Raw genomic sequence first — 20,676 nt, 5'->3', positions numbered from 1 at the left:
ATACAGAAAAAAAGGGGTGAAAGGGAAGAGAGCCCATATGAGGGATAACAGTCTAAGCACAACATAAAACGAGAGTGAGGATGTTGCAGGGACCGCACAAGGTAGTGAAGGCAGTAACGATCATGACAATCCTGTAGACACAGGACGCCGGTTCCAGCATACAGATTCAGGGTATGTAGACACAGGACGCCGATTCCAACATACAGATTCAGGGTAGATGAACGAAAGGTACCCGAGCTGAGGTATAACTCATTATGAAAGAGCAGCAAGATGATGATGAGTTGCAGAGGCGGAGTAGTAGGCGGAACTACCATAATCCCCATGGGATTCAGTCCCTGTGGTACGTAAAACACTCGCCCGACACTTCACGAGCACTCTGGCCTGGGTTTGTATCCTGGCCAGCGAGGAGTGACTGGGTGCCAATCCTTAACTGTAGCCTCTGTTCACCCAGCAGTGAATGGGTAAACGATTCTGGTTGTTAAACGATTTGGCGGGTCGTATTCCAGAAAAAATTAGGATCAAGGACTTGCCCAAAACACTATGCATGCTAGTGGCTGTACAAGAAATGTAAGAACTCTTGGATATATAAATACAAAATAATAATAATAATAATAATACAATAATAATCAAGTCTAGACAGCACAAGAGAGGACTGCAGATAGAGGAGTGTGCATCTATCAGCTCCCCAGGAAGTATGGGACAAGACCTTTAACATTCAACTCGGAGGCAAGATGTATGTGACTAAGACAAATGGAAGGCAAAGATAAACTCCAAAAGTTTAGCAGAATCTTTATACAGAAGGGGATCATCATAAAGCGGGCCCCAAAAACCAAAACAGAATACAGTAACTTTCTATTGTCAAACAGATCAATTATATACTATTTTTACAAACTGTCCTTATTAATAACTATGTGATTCAGGCTGCATTCGGCTTACCTTCCAATCTAAAATAAAGAAATTACAACAATTAATGATTTATATAAATCTTAAAATTAATATATACAGTATCAAATTTCATAGAGTAAAAATTAAAATATTACCATACTGTAAATTGTAAAATAATATTACCATACTTTAATATTGTAAACTCTACAAATACATTAGTCCCTTTTCCTCAATATTAACAACTGAACACCTGGAACAAAGGTGAAATATAAAACTAATATACTAAGAATAATTCTATCATCAGTATATCCAAGTGAAGGTCTTACCGAGAATTATGAATTTAAACCAGCATGGCACAACCCCCATGGCTGTCAAAGGAAGAAATTACCAAATGTTAAGAAGTTAGATTTTTGCTAAATGTACAATAATTGCCAAATAATAAAAGTGAATATTGGAAGAGCTTTATTTTATCAGTATCCATTGGCTATAACACTAATATGAGGTGAAGCTCTACTAGCAAAGGCCCTAACTTTACTTGGCCCTTACCTTGACATGGCATTAAGGCTTTGTGCGTTAGCTTTCGGAGTAAGCACGAAGACGCTTATGGGACGTTGGATTCTATTCACCAGCTTATGATATAGTAGCTGGCGTTATTCAAGGCGAGTTTGGGTGGTGTCTTGTGATACAGTAGTAGAAACATACTAGCAATATTCCCGGGAGAATCTTGGGTGTTGACAGGAATAGCTTCACACCAGAACTGTTGTTAACTCGTAATGTGGCTCCCATGTAAACAAAGGTACAGGGAGCATGGTCAGTGCAGTTTCGATGAGCAGTTGCATAGTGTAAAAGTTGGAAGGTTGAATTGAATAGTAAGGCCAAGTAATAATAATATTCATATTTAATTAATTTACATATTAATACAAATCTGTCCAACCTTTATTTTTAAGAGGCAATATATACATATTTTCTGTACATTGACAATGGTGGACGAAGAATGACCTGTTTCCGAGTAAAAGTCATAGCACAAGTCTCAGTTGTAGAGAACCTGAAGCCATGGCTCCAGGACAACATGGCATTAATTGCAAGTTGAAACTGTTGTTGGAAGAAAGGCGAGTCATCACCCCGACAGCAGTGAGTGAGAACAACAACATAGAGGGCGGAAAGAATACCAGTAGGAAGAGCATTTAAGGCAACTAGTAAAAAAAAAGAGAGTAGTGCTCAGAACACTACCTTGGCGGAACACTTACATATTGTCGAAAGGAGTCATGAGAAAGTGGTACAAGTCTCACCTTAAACGAACAACTAGAAAAAAAGCTTTGAAGGAAGAGCGAGAGATTGCCACAAGGGCCAAAAAGAGCGTAGTTGAGACACAATATGTTTTCTCCAGGTATCATCATAAGCCTTTTCCAGGTAAAAAAGAACTGCAACAATGGAGGCCTTCGCAGCAAAGGCAGTACGAACGAAGTAGACTTCTAAGGCCATTAAAACATCAGTTGTGCTGCGACACTTGCAAAAGCCAAATTGAGAGGGGGAGAAATGGCGATAGTGTTCTAAGAACCACTTCAGACATACATTGATCATACATTCAAAAAGTTTGCAAATGTAACTTATCAGTGCAATAGGGCAAAAATCCTTAGAGGAAGCCCCTTAAGTACTGGGTTTCCAAATAGGAAGAACAATGGCTTCAATCCAGTCATTGGGGACTTATAATGTCTCCCAAATACTGTTATAGATATTTAGTAAGTATTGTATTGAAAAGTGCACTGGAGAAGATGACGGAGCATCTCAATGAATGCTGTCCAAGCCTGCTGATGTAGAACTGCAGAGGGTTAGGGCAGACTGGAGTTCAGAAAGAGAGAAAAGGTCATTATAGTGGAGCTGTAGGTGGGTGCTAAAATCTAAGAGATGAGATTCGATAATGGGGTTTACGAGTAAGGAAAGTAGGAAGAAGACGAGTACCAGCGCTAACTGTTGAAAAGTGTGAACCAGTTCATTCTCAACCAACACCAGAACTGCCTCAACAGTTGAGAGGTAGGACAAAAGAGCCGAAGCTCAACCACAACTAAGTGAGTAACAGAACCATGGAGGTGAAGGATGGACAAGATGTCTGGAACTAATATACCCACAATCTTAGTGATTTTCTTCCAGATCTGAGTGAGAGGTGTCAGCGTTATGGTGGAGAGAGAGGTGTCAGTGGTAATGATGGTGACAAACTTTCCAACTCACACACTTAGCGGTACAGATTGTCCTACAGGCTACTGCACTCGCCTTCTGAAACAAAATAAATAAATCGGGTGTCTGTCGATGTTGGTGTCTTTTTTTTTTAGGCTGCACATTTACAGCATACAACCCAAGCACGGTTCAAATTCTATCACAAACAGGTAGAATGTGAGGTGGGTCATAATAATGATATTACTGCAGATTTAATTTTCCTTATCATTTATCACTATTTTCTTTAGTGCGATGCATGTGAGCAAGAATACGACAGGTAGCTTCATATGTTATAAATATACTTCCTGATGCACAACCACTCTTCAACATGGCTGGCCACAGCCCTTTATACCAAGCTAAGATACCCTCTTCTTGTGTAACTTGACTGATGCATTTCAAAGTACTTGGGTACACAACAACCTGAAATATAGCATACATTCTAAAAACAAAAGGTTAAAATGCTGGGATAGTAAGGTACAGTTTATGTATATTGTATGAAAATATGTAGCCTATGATGTATGCACAATGACAAATGTGATTAATGATTTACCTGTGGGCCACCATCTATTTAATGGCCATGATAGGAATAGGAAGCTGGTGACCTGACAAGTCTATTTTTCCTGAATTTTTTCTAAGTGGCATTTAAACTGCAGCTTTGGTAGATAAATGTTTCCATGGTTTTATATCCCTATGGGTGGAAAAGTATCTCCTGTTTTCCATCTTACATTGTGGCTTGTTGAGCTTGAAGCTCTTTTCCTTTGTCTGTTACATGTGACCTTTTAAAGAAGTTGTCTGGATTAATATCCTTCAATTTGTTCAGTATGCTAACAGTTTCTACGAGATCCACTATATCATGTCTGGTTTGCAGTTTTGTTAGTCCTGTAGCACTTAACTTTTGCTTGTATGAGTTAACTTAGTTCTGGGATGATTTTTATTGCACGTCTTTGTACTTTCTATAATTTCTATGTCCTTCTGAAGGTGAAGGTTATCAAAGCTACTATCAAACTATGGTCTACTATCAAAGCTATGCTTTGATAGTAGTTCAAATGTGGGTGCACAAAAGATTTGACAGTTGAATAACTACTAAGTACTTTCTTTTCCGTGAAGTCAAAGGTTCATTTGATTATTCATAGGGTTTGGTTGGCTAACCTAACCATGAAGGAAATAGAAATTGGAAACTGTTTGACTGCTTTTGTGTATATCTAAACACATCTGCAGAATCAGTAAATCTGAAAATCTCAAAATGATGTGTTAAAATATGTCTTTACTAGCAGTTGGTCCTGGGCAACGAGTGGTATGCATTGTTCAAATCAGGGTTGCAAAGGATGTCCAAGCAATTGCTTGTTCTGTTGTGTTCTACCTTTTGGGAAGTTTTTCCATTGGTTATTGTGGTGGTCAAGTACCCCCTTGCCTATACAGAGGAAGGGGGGGGGGGGGAAGATTTTGGTCCTGGTAAACATAGCAATAACTAACCACAATATGAATATGTGATTATGGTATTGCACTGTAAAGTCTATCGAAGTCATCAGATCCTCTGGAAGTGGATTCGGATATGGCTGATTAAGTGGTATGCGAGTGTAATTTTGTATCTTGGTACTGTACGGGTACTACTGTTGCCTTCATTCTGGTATTACTGTATTTTGTAGGCTTATCTAACAAAAAATGTAGTTTGGTTATTTGTGCTCGTTAAAATATAAGGATTAAGTGTGAATAAATATCTAATTCCCACTAATATATATTTACCTTGACAATAAATAGGAAACAATTTCAACTAGGTTATGTTTTGTATATTAAAATTGTACTTTTACATGTGCCGTAATTTTGGTGTCAAAATATGTACAAATACAGTACACATTTTATTTTACTTTCTTTTATCCACTCTCAGTTCCATAATTGATACATTTAATCATTTGCACATATATAAAGACATTAATACTGTAATCACTGGTGTTTGCTGTTGTCATCACACGTCTACGACTAGTGGCTTCCTTTGTTGGTAGCCCATACTTCCACGACCCCACTGCAACTTCAAATTCCTGGCTCACATTGGATTAATCTTTGTTTTATAAATGCAATCTATAGTAATTTTTAAAATGCACAAACCTTGCCAAACTGCCTGCGAGCTTCCTCAAAACCTCTTATTTGCATCCTCTTCTTGAAGACATCGAGAGGGTAGACGCACACTTTAGCACACACCCCTGATGCCAAACCACTCACTCCGCTGCAGCTTAACCATGATGCTTCACTATCTGTTGCGAGTTGTTATACATTTTATTACAGGACTGTACTGGATTGGTATCCAGAATGATATCAAGAACATTTTTATTCTGTGATAGTGCTTCATAGCCTTCTAAGCATGGGGCTTTCTTTTCATAATTACTATTACTAATATATTACAATAACTACCAGTTTGAGACAAAACAATAGCATTGAAGTACTGTATGTTTGTACACTAGACATAAAAAAAATTCTTTGGGAAGGCTCCCACTGTATCTCCCTGAGCTACACACCTGAAATTATCCAAACCTAAGTACCACACGAGGCTCTAATGAATCACAAGTGCCTACCAGAGACCAGATCTCGCCCCCATCAAAGGCATAAGAGTGCCTGGGAATACAAGATTACCTCTTTATCAAGGAGCACATCAAAACAAGCAATTGCTTTGATAATGTTTACAACATCTGAGCCATCGGAATGTTGCTCCTTTTTTAACCACCACTAGTCTTGGTACAAAATCTCTCTCATTTGGTTGCATCATTCACTTCAAGGGGTTTTGAGATGGTCAGTTTCTGCCTACTTGGTCATCCTGCTGAGCTTTGCTTTTGGCACCACAGACTTTCCCATTTTGCCTTCACTGGGGACCTTCAGGAGTGGTCCGTTTCCTTCTGGTTTTTCTGTTGCCATTTCCCTCTCCAGCCTTTGGGGTTAGTTCCACAGCATCTTATGTTTGCCCTGTACAAGGTACAGTACCTCAGCTTATCTATGGGTTCATGGCTGGTTGTCCTAATTTATGGGATATTCCTCCAACAGGTGCGTGTCTAGGTTTGGCAAGGTGCTCTGCTGCACTTTCGTTCTTGGGTCCACTTGATCTGGTTTCCCGTCTCCTCTTGTGGTTCTTTGTTTCCCCAATGAAGTTAGGTTCGGTTTCTTTTGGTTTGGGGCTGACCTTGGTTGTTGCTCTGTTTCTGTTTTTTGGGGGGTTTGAATCCACAGATTCTCCTTATTGATGTGTCAACAGTGCTCACAGCCAGTCTTTCCTTGTGTTCTGTCCTCTTTGACAGGGTAGATGGTCAGCGATATGTCCTTCCATTGGTTTTGCGAGCTATACGGTCATGTTGACCAAACCACACACTAGAAGATGAAAAGACGACGGCTTTTGGTCCGTCCTGGACCATTATCAAGTCGATTATGATAATGATCCAGGACGAACCGAAACTCCAGTTTTTCATCTTCTAGTGTGTGGTTTGGTTAACCTTCTTCAGCCACGTTATTGTAACCTGGCCTCTTACAAATTACGTCTGAATTTGGTCGTTTACCCGTATGGCTGAAAATAGACGTAATTTGAAAATGAAAAAGATTTAAAATAAATTTGGGATTTTTTTCCAAAACAGTAAGTTAAGGGTCCTCTGGTAGGCTAAGAGGGCAGGAAATTCTCCGAAAGTTTTAAGTCATGAAAAATGTTAATTAAAAGTTTCCTCTCCTAACCTTTCCAAGTAAGCCGGAGGACCCGAACAGAAAACGGGCCAGTACATTACTTTTGTGAGCCAATTTCATTTCAAATAACATCCATTTTTGGCCATAGCACGCATACGAGCGAAAAGCGACTATTTTTAAGAGGACAGATTGGTTAGTGAGACTCAATCTGTACGGTCATTCTGTTGATGTTCTTTGTTTCAATATGATTTCTGTGTCTCCCTCATTCCTGGTTTGAGAGATGTTTGCAATTGACATTTTTTTGCCTGACCCAGACCTACAATTGCTGGGAATTCCTTCCCGCTCAATTTTTTTTTTTTATTTCCAGACTGGATACTTGTGGGGTACCCTCCCTTAATTGTCAGTTACATCTTTATGTCTGGGTCTTGGGGCTTGGTTTATAAACCTAAGTGTCTTCCAGGCTCTGTCTCCTACATGAGATTGGTTAGGAGCTTGGTAGTTTGGGTGGTTGGGCGTCTCATGGAAGTTTGGGCTTTGCTATTTTTCACATCTGGCTTTTCTTGATCAGAAATTCAAGTCTGTCTGGTGTGTGGCTGAATGGTTTTATACTGCTACTCCTGCAGCTATCTTCTTGGCTCTGGTCATGTGATGGCTTGGCTTGCTTTTTGTTTTTCTCTGTCCCTCTTAACTGGCATCGACCAAGATGGTCGTGTTCTCTCAGCCCTGGTTTCGGCAGACCGTCAGCAATTGCCTGCTGCTGTTGGGTTTTTTCATTCAGCTTATTGGAGCTTCTTTTGCTGGCTTTCAATGTGGCCACTTTTGTTGGCATTGTTACAGAGTTTGTTTTGGGCTTTAGCACTTCCAGCCAGTTCTTCTCCAGAACCCTCTTGGCCTGGTTTGGGTTCCTCCTTTCATTACCTCCTTCCTGTAACCCTCTCACATTTGATCCTGGTCATCTTTTCCAAGGTGTCATCTTTGGTCCTGGGTCTCAGTGCTGTCTTTTTGGACATCATGCGAGGCTGTGGGTATTTTGTGGGGCTTGGTCATTTATACTGTGGGTTCCTCCTGTGTCCTGCTCAATGATGGAGGCTGGGAGTCATTCCCTACATTTTGCTCAATGCTCACATCCCACTTGGGGACCAGGAACACCAGATATATTCACTGCAGGGAGAATAATACCTCAACCACCTACACAGCCATCCATATTTGCAACAATCTTATACTGCAGCAGAGCGAACAGCAGAGACAGCACCTGTGACGCCAAAACAGAGGTCAAGGACCACACCCATTGAAGGCTCTGGGAAATGACTTTAAATAACCAGGTATCAAGAGTACCAGCCCATCAAAAAAGCAAGCCCCAAAGCACCCCAACGTGCTCCAACCCTTCAAAAATATTTTCGGAATATCTCTGCCTAGAAGGAAAACAAGCTAAATGCTGTTCAACAGCTCTAGACACTGGCACCATAAGAACCCTTACCCAAACCAGGAGGACCAGAAACCTGATTCCTGAAGCTTGCATGCATGTCATGCTAAATGGTCAGCAATTGCAGGAACTAACCAGCTGCTACAGTGCCAGAATTAGCTGCTTCAGACTTTGGTAGCAAATTAAATATTTTCTCATCATTTTGGAATTTTTCCCATATTATGGATAACTGATTACATCATCTTACCTTTCCCAATACTCTTGGAAGCTAATTTGAAAAAAGCATTGTAAAAGCAAAAGGTGAGGCCAGTGTACGGAGCAGTCATGGCCAGGGTGGGCACCAAGCCTCGCCAAAGGCTAAATATCCCTTCTTGATGTAACATCTTTCTCCACGCATCCAACATCCCACTGTAACACTGGGAAAAATATTTGTTACAAGACAGCTGCATTTCATAAGGAAATACAAATTTTCACTTAAATGTAATATAAACAAACCACATAGCATTGCCAAAACTAACTAAAGTAATGACTAGAAGACCTATATATTTTATCTACAATGGAGTCTCTCAAATTGTGCTGCTGAGTAGTTATTGAACTCTGGATATACTGTACAATACAGTAATGAACAATACTGTATTTTGTATATTTTTAGTTTAATGCTAAATCTGAGAGACTCCATTGTATTATATATATATATATATATTTTTCATCACTTATTTCACATTACCTTTGGAATTCCTTGAGCAATTAGTCTTGTCCGTGCTATGTCACATGGAAAAGATGCCAGCGTACCACATATTCCTGCCAGCGCTCCACAAACACCGTGAGTTAAATATCCTTCACCAATACCACGGTTATTGGCTGCTTTTGTCAAGACAGCATAGCTCCAAAACTGAGGAACATATTTCTACTATGAGTACTTCTACTTGTGGTGAAGACAAACATTTTAATAGTATTGCAAACAAATTTTAAAGGAATAAAATAAAAGTGAAATTTAATTTATTCTTACTTTATTCTGAAATATAAGTGAAATATATTTCAGAATAGAGTAATCTGTATTCCTATCTATCCATCTATAGCCCCAGTACTATAATCTCTCCCTTGAGCTTTGCATTAATAGATGACCACAGCAGACGTTACTCCAGTAGGCTTTTCATCACCACATAAACCTTTCACTACATGAAGTTCTTAAACACTTCTCCCACTCCAAACTGATTTTCCATATACTGTATACTGTACAGTATTGAGATCTGTAGTGCAATATACAGTAGTTGGTTTGCAACTAAAAGATTTCAAGTTCAATCCCCACCACAAGACAGACATTTGAGAAATGTTTCTTTTCATATGATGCCCCTGTTCACCTAGCAACAAATAGTAACCTGGGAATTGGGTAACTCTTGTGGGTTACATCCAGGGACAGATTAGCAGATGGCCTAGAGGGATCTCAATAAGCCTAATAAGGTTCTTGTACCAACAATGGGAAATAAAGCCAAACCACATTGTTCCAACCTTCTCTTCCGACCCATTGATCATCTGCCCTTACCATATGGTTTATTATTTCCACCCTTTTACACATCTCTCGTTAAAAGACTAGGTAATTCTACCAACGTATCCTATACCATCTCAGTATATTATGCTGCACCAATTCTAAAACAACAAATTTCATTTACTCAACTACTGAACATCAGTGTGATATAGCAGTCCATGAGGATAGTTCTTTTTTTTTCTTCCAAAAGCAGTTAACTTGTCTGTAGTCAAGACTTCACATTCATATTTCAGTCTGCATAACACTGCTCAGTAAATAATTCAATTAAAATGAGAAATTCATGGTTGGCCTTCACAACTAGTGGATTTCCCTTTAATTCAGAAGCCACACCAGCTTTTTCTACCAATCATTTGCCTTGCTCCATACATAGCCAGGCATACAGCTTTTGTGTAATAAACTCCTACTTTGTATAGCACTTATATCAAACTGAAAGATAGCGTCACCTGATGTGGCTGTCATTTTACTGATATCAGTTCTTCAAACGCTTCAGTTACTTGTACATTTTCATTAACATTATCAATTAAAATTACAAGTTATGGTGAATTGGTTACATCTGTATTTTCATGAGCTGCAATAGAAAATACAGTAAAGGGCATCATTTCCTCTTCGAGTTGACTGTAAAAATTAGTCTGGTGATTAAATTTGAACCATAATTAATATCTACTGAACTAACATTCACAAGAATCATGCACTACTGGACCTACATGCACTTCACTTTAAATGGACAGAACAGACAAAAACAAATTACCCAATATACAGTACTGTATATGCAATACTGTACTGTACTACTAACCTAAACTGCTCAAGGTGCAGTTGAAGCAGTGAGTGGGTCGCAGGCCACATGTTTGACACCCGTGCTATACTGTATGTGTTATAAAATGTACATTTTTTTGGGATACAACTACATATTTAACTGAATTTACCAGAGGGCCACCATCACCCTAGTGGCCTCAACAGAGATAGGAAGCCAGTGGCTCGTTAAAGGTACCCCCGCCATTGTTTCAAAGGCCTTTTTCAAAATGGATTTTGAAATGAAGTAATGTCTTGGCATTTATGGCTTAGGTAAGTAGGTGGTTCCATGGGTTTATAATCCAGATTAAATAAAGCCTATATAATTTTTGAAAGACGAGTTACAATGTCACCATATCATGAAAAAGACAAAAAAATTTTAATCTATGTAGATGATAAATTTCACCTGTGTTATTCCAAAGCTGATGCTAAGGGCTTGTGCTGGGACATGTCCCTTCCAGAGAGCAGTTAAACCCTCACTGTGCATTATCTTGGCAGCACTCTGAAGGATCCCATGGTAAAGACCTCCACTGCATCTTCTTGTAGACTCCACCTGAAGCTGTGTAAAATAATGTAAGGTCAGGAAAATCAGGAAAAAGCACAAAGGACAGGAAGCTGGCAGCTCGTCAAAGCTTCCCCCCATTTTGTTCTTATGATTTTTTTGTCACTACTCCTGTCACCACTGCTCTCTCTCAAACTCCTTATTTCTTTCCTTTGCTTTTTAATATCCAAAACAGTACTAGTGCCAACGACATACTTCTCTGCTAATCGCTTGCTCATTACTTAATACTATAATAAACTGGTAATTTGGATTTCACTGTGTATCCTCCAGAGTCTAGAGTTTTTTTGTTTTTTTAGAAATTCCAACAGGAAAATCCAGGGAAAAAATTGTTCTGTTTATGTTTATTCTGTTATGCTATTGAGAAGTCCAAATTTGAAAGGGGACACTGTATGCTGTTTGTAATTTTTATTATTTTGAATTCATCAGTTTTGTAAAGGTTTTTGAATACATTTTCACAGCATAATAAAAAGATAAATATCTATGTCTAATAAAATGCCCCAAATTTCCAGCACTATGTACAAGTTAAAGATTCTTGCTACAGTAACTTCCCCCCACTATAATGAATACAAATTGTACCATATATTTAAAATTTACAGAAAAGTATTACGATGCTCACCTGAAACCTAATTTTAAGAACGTCCAAGGGCTGTAGGAAACCCCGCGTGAGGAACCCACTAACAGCACCAGCAAATGCATGATCCTTAGGTGTCAGATGTTCTTGGTTGTCACCTTTGTACCCAACATGGCTCACCATTACCCTATTAAAAATATGAAACAGTACAGTAATGCATATATGGCACAGTACACTGTACTATGGTCTATAACATACTAGTTAAGGTTCAATTATAGTACAGAAAAGGAGGAAGATAACGGACAGTTCACTGTGTCACAATACAAACAGGGTATAAAGAGTCCAGAGGATGTAATATCTATAGGGATTGATTGTAATGAGTACAGGAGATACAATGACTGCAAAACTACAAGATTTTATAGGGTAATGAGAACAAGGGAGGGGGGGGGAAAATGTGTACACAGTACAAAGAATATTGGATGAACTATGGTTCATCCAATAAAATCAGCATGCCTCTAGATGTTACTACTGCTCGGCTTAGACTCGATTACAAGTATCTCTGGGAATTCTCATTATCTGCTGATGTAGACCGGACCAAATGTAAACTGTCAACAAAATTATTTGCACACCCTCGATCACTGCCCAAAAAAAAAATACATGAATTCAGAGACAATTCTATAACCAATGTTCCAGCAATATGTAAATATTTCATTCAAAATGATCTGCTACCAGAAATTTTAGCCAAACATCCCCAGCTTGCTAACTGTAGGTAGTAACTAAGTGATTGTAACCTATCCACCGCTGCCCACTGGATGGGGGGCGGTGTGCAGGACAAACATATCGTGACACTAGCTCTCCACATATGTCAGTTGCTTAATTTAGAAACCGAACTTATAGCCGATCTCGAACCCATTGTTGATGTGACGACTTATACCGAATTTTGTAACTAGCTCATCAAGATTTTACATTGCTTAGCTAAATGAATTGTGGGGTTCAGTCCCTGAGCCCATTATGTGCCTCTGTAACCCTTTCCATTACCGCCCACAAGATGGGTATGGGGTGCATAATAAATGAAAAAAAAAAAAGTTAAAACTGTGTATGGTTTTCTATTGTCGGAGACAGCACGCCTGTTGGACTTGTCGAGGCCCCCCCCCCCCACTGAGCCAACTACTAACCTTCTCCAGGATGCAACCTACAACACATGTCTCCCAGGAACCTGTTTACTGCCAGGTGAACAGAAGCATCAGGTGTAACGAAACAGGTGTAAGACAATTGGCTAATGGACGTTAAAAGGAAGCTAACCTCACCTATCCTAACCTAACTAACAATATAAAGTACAGGTTTGGGCAATAAGAAATTACGTTGTTGAAATGGGTGTGGAGGCTGTGACCAGGTGACCTTACCCTAAGGTGCAGACTGCCTCGCCCCGCCCGGGAGTCGAACCCGGGCCCATGTTGACCAGCAGCAGGTCAAGCGGGGTTAGGCTACGCAAGGTTCACCTTGTGTTAGGTAGGTTAATTCACCAAACACTTAGCAAAGGATGATATAAGAGACCTTACCAATGTTGTGTGTGTGGAGGTCACCATAGGTGTGTGTGGAGCACCGGCCCGGGGGGGGGGGCGGCCTGTAACACTCTGACGTCACTCTGACGTCACGACTCAGGCAGATTTGGTTTGTATTTATTTTTATATATTAATATATACAATTCTTACATTCTTGTACATTAGGTATTAACATTAGACATAACCTAATCCAGTCTAGCCTCTTCATAGTCATCGTTCATAGTTATCCAACTGTATAAATCTCTGATGGCCCCCAGTTGGATTATTATGCTGTACAGTATCCCAATAAACTCGTCCCTCGGGGCAAAATTTAAAAAATTTAAGTATCCGAATTTACCTGTAGGGCCACTAACACTAGTGACCTCGACAAGGACAGGAAGCCGGCGGGCTGTCAAAGGTCCCCTATTTGCCCTGGTGATTTTTCCAGTTGGATAATATTTATTTTTGTAATTAATTTGATTTATTTATTTATATTCAAGAAGGTACATAGGTTTTAAAGGTATGAACAACGTAACATAATCGTACGTTGCAAATGTTTTATAAACTTATTTCAATTTCAATTTCAATTTCAATTTCAATGTTTTATAATTGAACAGTTTTTTGGCGTTAAAAGCTTCGGCGGGTAGGCAGTTCCATGGGTTTATAACCCTGTGGGTAAAGTAGCATCATCTGGTGTTCTCAGACCAACATTGTATCCAACATAATTTACTTGGTAATTTACTTTTACATGTTATAATTACTTTATCTTGTTACTCTAATATAGCTTTTAGTTATTGTAATTAGACTTGCTTCCAGCGAGGGCTAATTACTGTTGTTCACATTAACTATACACCGTATATTATCATTTACAGTTTACAGATATTTTACTTATAATACTTTATATATTTTACGGTGTATAATTTCCTTATTCATGAATTTACTAATATTAATTATTATTAAAACATTTAGCCCAGCGGGAATATCAGTCACCGTACACAAACAGTAGAGGAGAAGTGAAGGTGTAGAGCAGAGGTGTGTGAGTAGTGGCGTAGACCAGTGGTGTGTAGGTGCTGCAGTATACTGCTACCAGGTTCGTATACCGACCTGGTAGCAGTATACTACTGAGGCACCGATATACGGACCTGGTAGCAGTATACGGACTTGGTAGCAGTATACTAAGGCACCGGTATATGGACCTGGTAGCAGTATACTGAAGCACCGGTATACAGACTTGGTAGCAGTATACTAAGGCACCGGTATATGGACCTGGTAGAAGTATACTGAAGCACCAGTATACGGTGCTTCAGTATACTGAAGCAGTATATATTCCTTGTAATTCATGAAGTTAAATTAAAAGTAATTGCATTCATCCAGTAAGGAATAAAAGATTAAAAGTTCCCAAGAACACGGTATTAGTTGACTGGTCTCCGCCAGAGTCAATTACCCTAATTATCAAGGTTCCTGGAGGAGTGGTGGCGGCATTATTTGTTTCAGTAACCTTATCTTCCATCTGGGCTGAAAGAATTGTCGAGATATCAATAACACCTTGATCATTTCTCCACCCTTTCCCTGATAACTGGATGAGCATTTTCTGCTGAGATTGTTACTGCATAAAGGGGTTATTAGTTTTAGCAACCATTATAATGAGTGTTACCGTAGTTGTAAAATCATCATTACAGTACTTGATTACAGTGATCATTACACTGGTGAACATTGCAGTTGTTACAATGGTCGCAGCAGTGTTTGTTGCCCCACTCATATGGTTACATGTGTTACAGTAAGAGCCTGGAAGTTACTTATAGTAGTGCTATGTATCATAAGTTATATTACTGTACTTATTAATAAAATTTAAGCAGGGTCATTACTAATACAGTACCTTAATTTTGCTACACAGGTGATACAGAAGCATACAAGCCATCATGTCCATATCAGTTGGACGTCAATTCTTATGTATCAAGAGTCCCTTCACTCAGATATTAAGATATAGAAGAAAACCAAATATTCGAAAACCTGCAATACCTCACTGGAAGCGGGCTGTGGTTTTGAAACTTACCGAGCCCATCTATAAAGATCCAAATGAAGATGTACATCCTGCAGATACCTGTGATAAGAAAATAAAAGCTTTACAAAAATTACAAGAAGAGGTACAGTAATTATTTTATTATTATAGCCTCTAGACACACACATACTGTACCTGATTTACCCAAGGGCCACTAACACTAGTGGCCTCGACAAGGACAGGAAGTTGACGGCTTGTCGAAGGTCCGGTATATCGCAATGGAACATACAATACTGTACTACTTTGGTTATGTCCTATACCTTTGCTTATCCTTGGTGTGGTTTAAGCAAAATTTGCATAATCTGCGTATTCTGTAACTTTCTTAGCTAAATATTGGTGTTCACCTCTTGAGTCCATTATGCGTCTATAATCTTTTTCCACGACAATTTGAACCAAGCTAAAAAAAATTTGTTGTTCAATGTTATGAAATGCCTCTTTCCAGTAGGTCCCTTCTGTGTCTGAGCTACCCACAATAAGTCCTCTAAACCCTGGTACCACATCAGGCTCTAATGAATCACGAGCACATACTGGAGGCCAAGACCAGAATCTGATCACCTCAACAGAGGCTGTATGTAATGTATACAATGTGTGTATATAGTGTAATAACAGCAACAGGAGTATGTTGGGAGGAGCCATTTAGGCGAGGGAGGTGGTGTCGTACTCCTAGCATCGTCTGCTGGCTGCTGTGTGATTTCTCGTGTAGTGCATAGTAGCGACTATGCTGTTTGGCCACAATACCAACTTACTTGCATTGTTATGGTGAATGAAATGTGTAGATACGTATAAATAACGTGTGTAAATAGTGTAATGTAAACAATAACAGTATGGTGGGAGGAGCAATGTTGGCGAGTAAGGACAAGCGGCGTGGTGTGACGTTTGCTTGTTCCCTTGGGAGTTGAGGAAGTTGTGCCTCTCTGTTCAGTTTTCGGTTGCAATTTTCTTACCATGTGGGGGGGGGGGTCTGGTTTGTTATGGCCTATCTTTCTGGGTGCCCAACCCCAGTCAATTACAGATAAAGAAAAAACCCAGCCACAGGGGGGTTTTCCCAGGGCCATTGCTCCCTGTCTCTCTGATTGGGGCCCAGATTCTGGCACGTGGTCCTCAGTAGGCTGAACTCCATTGACTATTGCCCTGGTCTAAAGTATTGCCCATTATCCCGACAGCTCCAGAGAGCCTCGGGCTCGCCCAGAAAATGGTGTTTCATTACATTCAATGCTGGTTTTTTGCTATATTTTGTTAATTGCAATTAAAGTTCAATATTTTGTGAATGTGAACACCAAGGAATTTACTGTCTGCTCTGCTCTGCTCCCATTTTGGGTATTGTTTATATTTAGTTCATATGACCGGTTGATTTATTTCCAAATATGTTATCACATGCATTTCTTAACATTGAAAATATATAAGTGTCACCATACTAAAAGTTCAGTACTGTGTTGTACTCGCCTAATTGTGCTTGCAGGGGTTGAGCTTCAGCTCTACTTTTGAAACTGTGTATGGGGTCTGCCTCCTACACAGCACTGTCTAGTGCGTTCCATTTGTTAACTACTCTGACACTAAAGAAGTTCTTTCTAATGTCTCTGTGGCTCATTTGGGTACCCAGTTTCCACTAGTGCATGTACCACCTATGTTATATATGCTTTCTTTATCTATCCTCTGAGAATATTGTATATGGGGATTATGTCTCCCCCCCCCCCCCAACTCTTCTTCCAGTGACACGAGGTTTAGTTGTAGTAGTCTCTCCACGTAGCTCATACCCCCTAAGCTCGGGTACTAGTCTGATGATATACATTTGAACCTTCTCCAATTTAGTCTTGTGTTTAACTAGATAAATAATAACTGTGTTAATACCAAAACTGACCATAAAGTACTACTGTATTGTAATAATTTTATTTTTCTCGGACAGATCAATCCTTTTGAGCAAATTCTTGCTAAAGAGTTCTTGGAAAAAATTGATTGTGCCAAGTTAGTAGCAGTATTTCATCAGCTGCCTATGACTATGGCTGATCTATTTGAAGCTAGAGTCCAGCTGAACAAGATAAACTTGGAATACCTGAAACATAACAATAATGTGAGTACTGTATACAACTTGAGCAGTTCATAAATTGAAATATATAGCTGTGAAAAAAGAGATATTGATGACTTAATATTTAACCATTTTCACTGCTAAAGGCAATAGTGGGTGCTGAAAATGTAATAATTAACCTTTGTCCAGGTATCCATAAAACATTTCCAACCATGTAATATTTATCCAGGCCATTTAACTTTCCAAAAAGAGTGCACATGTACATATAATTTTACTTAACATATCAAGGGATGGTGTGATCTTTGTATGTTGCAACATAGTGTATTAAAGTCATCTCTAAGCATATGGAGTCAATTTACATTATTGGAGACTAATTTTATGCAAGTGCTTTCTTCTCAGTCAAAGATTCATTCATAATTTTTAGTCCTATACACTGTTGTGTTTATCATATGTTGATCCCCGGGGGTAATATAATGGATGAGTACAGGGCTCTTGTGTTCTGCCTCTTGACTCTTAATTGACTGGTATATAACTTCCAGATTGTATTGGAGCCTTGTTATCCTACATTTAAATTTGTTTATAGAGTTTGTGTCCACCAGTTCACTTTTTAGTGCATTCCATTTATTATTTACCGATGCTGAAAAAATTCTTTGGTACATAGTTTCCATCTGTCCCCCACTTGTTCATGTATGACCCCTGCTAAATAGTCTGTCCTTGTCTATTCCCTTGAGTATTTTGTATGTGGTAATCACATCTCCCTAGTTTCTTATCTCTTCCAGTAACATGTTGATTCCACATACCGTAACTCAAATTTCTTGGGTCGGGACTAGTCTGGTGGCATAGCTCCAGGGAGCCTCCGGGACTCGCCCAAAAAATGGCGCTTCATTACACTCAATTTTATTTATTTTTTTATAAGGGAAATGCCATCATCTTGCTTGGATTTTTGCTCTTTACTGTATTTGGTAAAAATGACTACTCTGTCTATAGGGTAATGGACCAGCAGTGTGTGTTATTAATGTAATCATTCAGAGAACAAGTCGCAAGATTGCGGCTGAAAATAACCTATGTGTGGGTTAGGTTAACGTAGTTATGCTTTAAATTTTCAGATAATGAAGCTCGCATTCACTGGCACAAAATATGAAGCTCTTCTGAAGTTGTACGTATCGTCAACAGTAACTTTTGTTGGTGATCAACCTGCGGTATCCAAGGTGAGGAAGAGAAAGTATGCTGTTTATGCTTGTATGCAATGTAACTCCTTAATTCATGTAAAAGGAGAACTTAACTGTAGGGAATTGTTTTACTTCAAGAAAAAACTTCATTTGCAAACTTTAAATTTAGGCTAAATGCATTTGTCCTATAATGTAGAGTTGGTGACATTTAGAACCTTGTATACCACATATGTCAGACCAGTCATGGAGTATGCAGCTCCAGCATGGAGTCCATACCTTATCTAGCAAAAGACGAAGCTGGAGAAGGTTCATATGTCAATAACTAGTTCCAAAACTAAGAGGTATGGGTTATGAGAGGCTGCGCTGATGAAAGAACATCTTAAGGTAAGAGTTAATACTGTAATCAAAAACTCTCAAAGTTGACATAATGGCATTGCAGATCTGGAAACAGGATGATAAACTGAAAATTGTAAATGCCTACAGCCCATCAGCAAGCAACACATGGACAAAGGAGGAACTAGATGACAAATGAGAGGGCTCTCATAATGGTCATGAGAGAGATTATAGTAAAAGTAGATAAGATAAATCATGATTGTTGGTACTGGGGGACTTCAACTTAAAAGCAATAGACTGGGAAGCCTATGAAGGAAGAATGGAGGACATTTGGCCAGGCAGATTTGTAAACCAGGCATCCTTGTGCAAAGGCATCTTAGCAGATTTAGTATATGGAAAAGGGCGAACATAGTACCAATCTATAAAAATTGATAGTAGAGAAAAACTGCTAAATTATAGACCCATATCATTAACTTGCTTGGTAGTCAAAACACTAGAAAATATTGTTAAAGCCAAATGGGGAGAACACCTAGAAAGTAATGACATAATAATGGACATACACATGATTTTTCTGTTCAAAAACCATACTGTAACAGATTTACTTAGTTTTTATGATACAGCCACAGAGATACTACAAGAAAGAGGTGGTTGGGTTGACTGTGTCTATCTGGACCTAAAAAACCAGCATTAAATGTAATAAAATGCCATTTTCTGGGCGAGTCCCAGAGGCTCCCTGGCAACCCTCTCTCCCTCCCTCCGGTCGGCGGTTTTCTCGTATTTTGATATCCACCCTCGGATATCAAGGGGTCTGTTTGGACCCTTTGATATCTGAGGCTGCTTGTTTGGAGTCTGAACCTGGGCATTTTTCCACAGCTCTGTCTCTTTCAGGTAGGTAGCCGCCAAAGGGTTTCCCCAGAAAACCAGCATTGAATGTAATGAAACAACTCTTTCTGGAAGAGGCAAAGTGGCTCCCTGTCTCCCTTCCTCCATTCTTGGTACATTAGTTTATTTGTGTGGTTATTATTTGCTCCAAAAATAAGTGACAAGCTGCCAAAAATAAGTGACAAGCTGGTGGGGGACTTGAGCTGCAAGCTGCCTTGTGGTTGCAATCAGCATTAATGGATTCGATCTAGTTATGTGTGAAATGGTTGAATTGTTTAGGGAGTTTGGCAGTTTTGAGGCTTCAGGTCTTGTAACCCCAGCAGTTTCTGTAAAGCTTCGCTGACTTTTGCTGACATTGCGAGAAAGCTAGAGAGAGCCACCGGGGCACTACCAGAAAGAGATGTTTTCATTACATTCGATGCTGTATGTTCGTGAAGGATGCATGGTATGCCCGCTTATGTTGCTTCTCATGAACAGCATTCAAATTTTTTTTTCAGTTGCTTAAACTTGAAAGGAAGATTCCCGGCTTGGTGTTAATTGGCGGAATTGTGGAGAACAGATTCATGAGTGTTGCCGAACTCAAACGGTATGCTGCACTGCCGCCTTTGCAGAGTGTTCAGGCTCAGCTGGTTGCCACTCTCGGTGAACCACTCCAGCACCTTTCTCACAACCTTATACATAACCAGGTGAGATATTTGAAAAGTCATGAAATCCCCACCATTTCATTCATAACTTTCAAGAGATTATAAATACAAATGTTAGTACTGTACATTTTTAATTAAGATTTGGTTTAGAAGACAAATTTGTTATACAGTACTTCTCCAAAGCACCATAGTTATATCTATTTTAACCATGCTCATTGCTCATGAGTTATAGTTCAGTGTTATGCCATATAGTTTTATATACGGATAGGAAAATGCTATTTAATTTTTTAACCCCATTTAGCAATAGTTTGATGCCAACAAAATTTCCCACAGTCAAAGGATTAGTTACTCCTTCCCAGTCATATTTACTACACACACACACAC

The 20,676-nt window shown here is 39.3% G+C and overlaps 2 protein-coding genes across 10 annotated transcripts in view; one reads left to right on the top strand and one right to left on the bottom strand.

Annotated features, from left to right (window-relative positions):
* Window positions 1-776: 776 nt before the first annotated feature.
* On the bottom strand, window positions 777-13,326 carry LOC123760371 (mitochondrial thiamine pyrophosphate carrier). Of its 3 annotated transcripts, none has more exons than XM_045746019.2 (9): window positions 13,201-13,326; window positions 11,687-11,828; window positions 10,915-11,067; window positions 8,901-9,065; window positions 8,421-8,589; window positions 5,200-5,345; window positions 1,432-3,516; window positions 1,212-1,253; window positions 777-944 (listed from the first exon to the last, which is right to left on the bottom strand). In XM_045746019.2, exons 2-7 carry the CDS (start codon window positions 11,822-11,824, stop codon window positions 3,322-3,324), a joined length of 966 nt encoding a protein of 321 aa, XP_045601975.2. In that variant the 5' UTR covers window positions 11,825-11,828; window positions 13,201-13,326; the 3' UTR covers window positions 777-944; window positions 1,212-1,253; window positions 1,432-3,321. The 3 variants fall into 3 exon arrangements, with proteins under 3 accessions (XP_045601975.2, XP_045601973.2, XP_045601974.2); XM_045746017.2 differs by lacking the exon at window positions 13,201-13,326 and adding an exon at window positions 13,045-13,179; XM_045746018.2 differs by lacking the exons at window positions 1,212-1,253; window positions 13,201-13,326 and adding an exon at window positions 13,045-13,179.
* An 828-nt stretch (window positions 13,327-14,154) lies between these two features.
* Window positions 14,155-20,676, top strand: part of mRpL10 (mitochondrial ribosomal protein L10) — a 13,815-nt gene continuing 7,293 nt past the window's right edge. Inside the window, exons 1-5 of one of the 7 annotated variants that reach the window (XM_045746021.2) lie at window positions 14,155-14,214; window positions 15,077-15,326; window positions 17,145-17,309; window positions 18,371-18,472; window positions 20,146-20,334. In XM_045746021.2, the coding sequence (XP_045601977.1) occupies window positions 15,102-15,326; window positions 17,145-17,309; window positions 18,371-18,472; window positions 20,146-20,334 (681 nt within the window). In that variant the 5' untranslated portion in view covers window positions 14,155-14,214; window positions 15,077-15,101. Of the gene's footprint in view, window positions 14,439-14,808; window positions 14,960-15,076; window positions 15,327-17,144; window positions 17,310-18,370; window positions 18,473-20,145; window positions 20,335-20,676 lie in introns of those variants that run through there. The other 6 variants (XM_045746025.2, XM_069338254.1, XM_045746024.2 and 3 more) reach the window with 6 other exon arrangements.

This window comes from Procambarus clarkii, chromosome 39, assembly GCF_040958095.1.
Source record: "Procambarus clarkii isolate CNS0578487 chromosome 39, FALCON_Pclarkii_2.0, whole genome shotgun sequence".
NCBI lineage: Eukaryota > Metazoa > Arthropoda > Malacostraca > Decapoda > Cambaridae > Procambarus > Procambarus clarkii.
Note: the sequence above shows the minus strand (reverse complement) of the source record. Positions and strands in the feature narration are given on the sequence as shown.